At 37.5% G+C, this 8,328-nt stretch overlaps 2 protein-coding genes across 2 annotated transcripts; both read left to right on the forward strand.

The window, feature by feature from the left end:
* The first annotated feature begins 2,089 nt into the window (after positions 1-2,089).
* LOC112592490 (zinc finger MYM-type protein 5-like) lies at positions 2,090-5,693 on the forward strand. The gene is made up of 4 exons (XM_025336556.1): positions 2,090-2,150; positions 4,691-4,789; positions 4,951-5,064; positions 5,242-5,693. The coding sequence occupies exons 1-4, from the start codon at positions 2,090-2,092 to the stop codon at positions 5,691-5,693; spliced, it is 726 nt and encodes a 241-aa protein (XP_025192341.1).
* A 104-nt stretch (positions 5,694-5,797) lies between these two features.
* LOC112592491 lies at positions 5,798-6,856 on the forward strand. Its single transcript, XM_025336558.1, has 2 exons — positions 5,798-6,126; positions 6,253-6,856. The coding sequence occupies exons 1-2, from the start codon at positions 5,798-5,800 to the stop codon at positions 6,854-6,856; spliced, it is 933 nt and encodes a 310-aa protein (XP_025192343.1).
* The last annotated feature ends 1,472 nt before the right edge of the window (positions 6,857-8,328 follow it).

Genomic DNA, 8,328 nt, shown 5'->3' on the forward strand with positions numbered 1-8,328 from the left:
GGTGGGTGCACGGTGGGCCTGGTCGAAACTTTGGACGTACTGCTCAACACCTTAATTCCCCCGGACACGATCGACGGTGAAACCGAGGAACACAAACGGCTTCGTGAGGAGACGGGTGTGCAACTTGGGGAAACTGAAGAAACGGCCTGGAGTGGAGAAAGTGAGAGCATCCACTGGGAGGAATTTTCTCAGGAGGAGGTGCGAAGGGCGATATGGCGCATGGGACGGGATAAAGCCCCTGGGGAGGATGGTCTAACAGCCAGAATCCTCAGAGTGGCTTTCCCAGTGATGGCGGAAATAGTGACCACTCTTTTCAACGAGTGTTGGAGAAGGGCCCGATTTCCGAAAGGGTGGAAGAATGCGGTGGTGGTACCACTATTGAAAAATCGTGACAAGGATAGATCTGACCCAAAGTCATATCGCCCGATTAGCTTACTTCCGGTGCTGTCAAAGGCATTGGAGTATCTAATATGCGTGAGACTGAGGGAAAAGATTGGTCCGAGTATGAACGATAATCAATACGGCTTCAGAGCGTACAGATCGACAACCGATGCAATATTAAGAATGAGGGAATGGACCGAAAGTCGGGCAGAGAAGTACGTCCTCGGAGTGTTCTTGGACATCTCTGGGGCGTTCGACAATGCCTGGTGGCCGGCGATATTGCATCACTTGAAAAGGTTGGGAGCCACGGAGAGATTGTGTGAGCTGACACGGGATTATTTAGGGGGCAGATACGCCAGTATCACTGTGCCGACGGGGAGAAGCCAGGTTAGGCTGTCCAAGGGTTGTCCTCAAGGATCTCAGTTCGGACCGGAACTCTGGAACATTTTGATGGACTCTTTACTGAGTCTTGACGAATCGGAAGGAGAACTATCTATTGGTTACGCGGATGACGCGTTGCTGATGGTAGCCGGGAAGACGAGATCAGAGGTGATCCAAAAGGCAGAGTCCAAACTGAAAAGAGCAGGCTCCTGGGCGGGTGGTATGAAGTTGACCTTTTCGGCCACAAAGACGAAAGTCATGTGTCTGAAGGGAAGACTGACTCCACCCTACACAGTTAGGATGAACGGGAAGAGGATAGCGGAGGTAACAGAGATGGTTTATCTCGGAGTTACCTTGGACGATAGGTGGAGTTTTAGGAGCCACGTGAAACGAGTAGCGGGGAAAGCGGCACCAATGTTTCAGAGGATCCGGCGTATAGTAGCCTCAACCTTGGGCCTTAGTGGGCGGACGACGCGCAGATTATACTTAGGTGTATTTGTGCCGAGACTGCTTTACGGGGCTGCGGTGTGGGGTGAAACCGTCGGCGATCGGATGATGAAACGTCTGCTGCTAGGAGCCCAGAGGGGTGCGCTTTTGGCGGTAACGGGGGCATATCGTACCACGAAAACGGATGCCCTGCCTGTGCTAGCGGGAGTTCTTCCTCTGGACCTGGCTGCTAGACAATGGGATCGCTTGGCTAGGAGTAGGAGGTTAGGGCTCGGGAGGGAGCATATGAGAAGGGTAGAGGAGGAAGGAATTGCCGAATGGCAAGCACGGTGGGAGGCTAGTGAGAAGGGTAGACTCACATATAGCTACTTCCCATGCGTGAAAGAAAGGTTGAAGTGTAGCTGGGTGGAGGTGGACCATGAGTCCTCCCAGTTCCTAACGGGACATGGGGGATTTAGGTCCTACCTCCTACGCTTCTCTAAGTCAGAGACCGACGAATGTCAGCTATGCGGAAGCTCGGATACGATGGAACACGTCGTCTTCGAGTGTGATGCACTGGCGGGCGCTAGATGGGCACTAATAGACCTAGTGGAGGCGAGAGACCTACAGTGGCCGTGTTCGCCGCGCGTCCTCGTGAATTCCCCGGAGCTCTGGAAAGAGTTTCGTGGGTTCATGACGGAGGTGTCGGTCGTTCGCGGTCATGTTGTGGGACTCTCATTAGATGAGGTCTAGACTCACGCTCGCAAGAGCTGAGGGCGTCTGGGACGCGGAGCGGTAGCAAAGGTACGGCATGGGAAATGGTGTGAATAAACCCTTCGGGGTGATGTCTGCCAATTCCGGCGGCCGTGGCTCGTCCGACTGGACTGAGTAGGCATCTGGGATGCGAGGTGCAGAGTCGATCGGCGTGATGGTAGAAGAGACAGTGGAAACTGCTCCTCGGGGTAAGTTCTGTTGGCTCTTCTCTCCAGTGACCTACGTGTTCACACTAGGTGCGCCTGGGGCGCGTGGTTCAGATGCACGGTCTTCGGGCCTGTAGACGCTAGGCGGAGCGTGGTGAATAGAGTACTCACTCTATTTCAAAATAAAATGAGGGGTCACGACCACCGTGTAACCCGCGAGCGCGGCGTTATGGGCCAACCACTAGCCCTCGAGTATCTGTAAAAGTAAATAGTAGGGAGGCGAAACAACCTAGCTTCAGGCCATGATGGAAGTCTAGCCGAAACGTCGCACTTTAGACGCCTAATTAAAATTAGGAATAAGTACTACGGGAACGACGTCTGGAACCAAGCATCGGGGAAACCTGGTGTGGACGTCTGGGATCGGATTCGTAGTGGCTGTCATGTAAATGACGAAAGTGGTTATTGATCGCATGCTGATCAGGCGAAGGTTAACGGTGAGTATTCTCCCGGGAACTCAGCCACTCTGCCGGTGGGAGTATACCACCTGGCGGTTGCTTAAACCATATTAAGTAGCGGGTTGGATAGTTCCGCGGCCCTACCAGTGGTCAGTAGAGAGATTTGATACATCTCGATACCAAACTGGTAGTCATTTGAAAACCCACGTTTAAGGCGAGGGGCGTAAGAACTCCTTTCCTGAGACTGGTGGACGGCCTTACAACTGTCCTCATATGACGATGCCTGATACTTTTCCCGAAAAGTATCTGGTGCCTCTGCCTGAAAGGGGACGAGTCTAGGCTCATATACCTTTCTTGCGGAGTGAAGGACTCTGTCCAGATTTGGAACTTCAGTACATATTATAATCTAATAAATGCAATTTGCTTATTTATTATCTTTATTGTTTCATTACAACAAATTATTGTTTTTTCCTAACCAAAATTCTAGTTATTTGGAATTTTGGTTATTAAATATATTATTATGTAATCGAAAAAAATATCTACTTCTAAGGATGGGTCCAAGGCCCCCACATTCCTAAATCCGGCCCTGGTTTTTCTTATACAATATTTGATCACTGAATTCAAATTTAACACAATCCAGGAGGTATGTAGTGACTCACTTGTAACCTACTGTAAAGCAGAGCGACACCCACTTGGCTACCTTTTTTTACTTATACAGTTAAACTAATTTAAATTTTAAAAAATTCGTCTTGAATATCAATACGCTAATTTTATGGAACAATTGTCTATAATTGAAAAAAAAAATTGTTTAAATCGTACGTTTTCTAGCTGATGTGTGACAATTTTACAATATAATATTATGTAGTTCCATTTTGCGCAAAATACGATAGTAATAAGAATACGATTTATAACTTCGAAAAATAAAATAATATTATTCATTGACAAAATTATTAATTTCGTATTGACGTATTTGGCTATTTATAACCCGTGCTACGATAAATAACCAGTTTTGACCTTTGATGCGGTACGGCTGCTGTTGCAAGCGGGGTGGTGAAAGACGTTGACTCCAAAAACCGCACACTTTTGATAAATAACAGGACAAAACCGCACACTTTTGGTAGGTTAAAACCGCACACATTTTAAAAATTGTCGTATCCAAAATACCGCACAGTTAAGATTTTGACGACCCCAAAAAGGTCGATAAACAAAAAACGCGTATTATTATGTATAATTAATTATTTGTTCTCATTATTTTCATAGTTCATAAAAAAATATGTATGTATTTAAAAATTTTAAATATTAATTTAAAAAAAATATCAACTTAAAAATGTATATATTCAATAATTTAAAATATTAATTAAAAAAAAAAAAATGTAAAACTAAAAATGTATAGGTATTTAAAAAATTTTAAAAAAATTTAAAACTTTCAAAGTTTGATTGGCTGAAACCGACTGCCGACGTTTTTAAAAAACTAAATACTTGATTATTGAATAGTAAATATCTTATAATCTTATCTTTTCACTATTTTCACTAAAAATAGTGTGCGGTTTTAACCCATTATAAATGTACGGTAATTTGTTATACAATGACCGATAAACTGTGCGGTTTTTGGCTATCGACGTTTTTAGGGTCAAAATCAAAAGTGTGCGGTTTTTGGATGCAACCGTGAAAGAAGTACTATTTCAGAACGCTGCCGCTATAATCGGTTTAGCAGCACATGACGACGGCAAATTCATAATTTTTTTTCCAAAAACATGCTTTCGTACTTCCAATAGTATTCAAGCCTCGTTGATCGTAGAAACATGACTTTGTTATCAAAATAATCACGAGAAGTTGTACTAAATACTCTTGGAACAAATTTTTGATATCTAAATTTGCCGATTTTATATAATTTTTTAAAAAAATGAAAATTTTACAAACTTCAAAAACAAATAAAATTGGTTAGAAAAAATATTTTAAAATTCTGTTCCAAGAATATTTAGTACAACTTCTCGTGATTATTTTGATACCAAAATCATGTTTCTACGATCAACGAGGCCTGAGAACTATTGGAAGTACGAAAGCATGTTTTACGGTCGATTTTTTTCTACTGTGATGCACTCTTAATGGTAATTTTAAATGTATTAGATGCAAGTAGCTGTGATGGAACTAAATATTTAAACATTTATGTAGGAGGTAAGGAGAAATTAAATGAATTTAAGGTACTTTGTGTTCCTGACAAAACAGGTGTGTTTATAGTTATAGTATTTATATATTCTTTAAGAATTAATAAACATTTTAAATTATATTATTCTCAAATATAATCTGTTTATTCATTTTTAAATATCATCAATATCATTTATTTATTTAATGATTTGGATTTTATCTAATAATCTTAAATATATTAGAAATAGATGCAAGTAGCTTTGAGAAAACTGAACATTCGAAAATTGATGTAGTTATTGGAGAAGAAGATAAATCAAACGTATCGATTGTTCTAAATACTTCCAATGATACAGAAGGTATGTACATGTACTTATACAATTTTTAAGAATTAATCAACATTTTAAATTATAATAGTCAAACAGTCAGTAAATAAAAATATATAAATTCAATTTTGTGGATATTGAAAGAGCTTAATGAAACTAAACTATATACAACTATTATGATACCTAACTAATAATATTGTACAATTTTAGATGTTGAGTCTCCTGATATCTATGAATCTGTTAATAATTTACAATCAACTTCGTCAATGTTTAAAAATGATCCAGTTTTATTTATGAATAAATCAATCACACCTGGATTGAAGTTAATTCAATTAGAAATGGGCCCATGCCACCAACCAGTTGCTACCAATTTACCCAATGGTAAATTTCCTAAAGATGAATCAAATCTACCACGTTTTTTTTCAACATCATATTATACAAAGTTGGTTAATGGAAATTCTGAACATCGATCGTGGATTATATACTCGCCTGCAATGAATATAATTTATTGCTGGACATGCAAATTGTTTAGTTCTATTAGAATTAGAGCTCAAAAAAACTCTTTTATAACTACAGTTTGCAATTCATGGGGACATTTAGGTGGTTTATATGGTCCAATTAATTTACATGAAACTTGTAAAGATCACTTAGAAGCTGAATAAAATAAAATAATGTACATAAATAATAATCGTGTTGATATTCAGTTAATGAATTCTAATAATAAGCATGTTGCAATGAATAGAGCAGTTATGTATTAATGGATATAATGTTATGTTTATCCAAACATAATGATGTAATCAGATGCCATACTGAGTGTTTAACTAATGGTACAAGTGGAAAATTTCTAGATTGGATTAACGTTTTTGCCAAACATCATACAATTTTAGCTACACACTTGGAAAATATTAAATCATCAACAAAAAAACAAAGATTGACATTTCTATCTAAATCATCACAAAATTCTATACTCAACTATATAGCTGAATCGATCCGTGAAACAATTTTAAAAGAAGTGAAACTAGCTGGAATGTATTCACTTATATTGGACTCTACAACTGATGTGACAAAGCTCGACCAATTTGCTTTTGTATTGAGGTATTGTACAATCGATGGGCTTATAAAAAAGCGATTAATTTGTGTTGATGAAACAGTAGATTCAACTGAAAATGGGATGTATGAGTTATTTTGTAAAGTATGTGACAAATATAACTTAAATTGAAGGCATGATCTGATTGGACAAGCTTATGATGGGTCATCTAATATGCAAGGAGCTGTAAAAAGATTACGCTCATTAATACAAAATGAAAATAAAAGTACACTACATGTATGGTGTGGTGCACATTGCTTAAATTTAGCAGTCGTTGATAGTTGTGAAGCAACTGAATGTGCTCAAGACTTATTTGGTACAATTAGTAGTTTTTCTGCTACGAGATGGACATACCATGACCGTTCTTTAGAAGTTAAACAAATCACTTATAAATCAATTATTTTAACATTAAAAAAATTGGCCTTGAAGAAACTGACAAAAAAAAACAGACATTTAGCTAATAGTTTTTTAAAGCAACTTAATTCTTTCAAATTTGTTCTTACAATACATATGATGCGCAATATATTCTCAATTACTACACCTCTATCAAATTATTTACAAAATCTTGCCATCGATTTAATTCAAGCAATACATTTAATTAAAGTAACTCGACAACAAATACAAGATTTACGAGCAATGAAAACTGAATCAGTATATGCGAACCTATTTACAGAAACAAAATTATTCTGTGAAGCACAAGACTTAGAGGAACATGATTTAGCAGAGGTGCTTAAGTAGGATAAAAAGGAGAGTTCAAACACCACCGCCACCGACACCGATCGCGAATGTGCGCTACATACATTATCACTGTTATCATTTGTTATCAGTTATCACATGTTATCATATATTTTTTCCGCGGACTTGTATTTAATCAACATATATTTTTATCATATATATGAATTTAAAAATATAATATTATGCTTTAGAATCGAACCGGGAGGATACCTCCTTCCCTAACCCATTGAACAATATAGTATATATATTTAATACACGCTAAATAATATACATAATCAAATAAATATTCTAACGACGTATAGTTCCTTCTTATATTTTTAGAAAAATAATAATATAGACATCCTCACACAATGACCCTGAAAGACACTTTCCCCGTATTCAATTTTATCGATAAACAATTAAAGAAAAATACATTAATACCCGATATTAGTGATTTCCTAAACAGAATAGACTTAAAAACCGATATTCACACGCTTTAGCTTAACAATAAGAGACATTTTCTGCCATTAGGTGATTTCGAAATGAATGTCCATTTTAACCATCTGCTTAATGTGCCAAACCGATTCACTTCTTTGTCGCCAGAATGTCGCAGACTTTTACTTAGCAAATGTCTATTAGTGAATAACACATTAATGGTTTTTAATCGCCAGGATTAATCTTAATAGCCACCGTTTGCAGCCGTCTTAACATATATATGAGGCTACCGTCGTATATTTCCTGCCATTAGATATTATTCGTATCCCATATTTTTTTTTTTACAGGAATAGACCAATAGGTATCCTGATTCAATTAAATACTAATATTATTACTGAAAGACACATTCGACAATAAGAAACATTAGCTAGGTATACTTAGCGATACCTATTAGTGAAAAACACATTAAAACCGATATTAGTATCTTCTGCCGGACGTATTTTAATATAATGTAAATTGTCAATCAATCAATAATAGATATATTATCCGTATTCAAGTAAATATACTACACACTACAAAACCTTTTATATCGATGGCGCTACCGTCGTATATTTCCTGTCATTAGATATTATTCGTATTCAATATTTTTCTATTCACACAAGGAAACATTAGTTCTTTGCTATAATAATCTATTTCTTAATTATATTTTAATATACACTTATAATACAAGTATCTTCCACAATAAGCATTAGTTCTTCATAGTGTACCTCTGCTTATATATCACCGAGTGTAGCTGAAGCGGTTCAGTCTGCCCCGACACATTTATCGATCTCGTTCGCTCGCTCCAACTTAAAAAATTTTCAGCGTTTTAAAATTTTTACAAGTGTTTAAACATTTTATTGTTTTCATAATGTTTAAATGTGAAAAGTGTTCATCTACGTTTACACGCAAAGATAGTTTTCTGAGACATAATAAAACTCATGATAGTAGTGTATTATAAAAACTTACACCAAATATAATATCCCGTGAGCTAGTGTATGTATTTTATCGTCTAACACCAC

Source organism: Melanaphis sacchari, unplaced genomic scaffold (genome assembly GCF_002803265.2).
Source record: "Melanaphis sacchari strain LSU unplaced genomic scaffold, SCAv2.0 Contig1788_pilon_pilon, whole genome shotgun sequence".
NCBI lineage: Eukaryota > Metazoa > Arthropoda > Insecta > Hemiptera > Aphididae > Melanaphis > Melanaphis sacchari.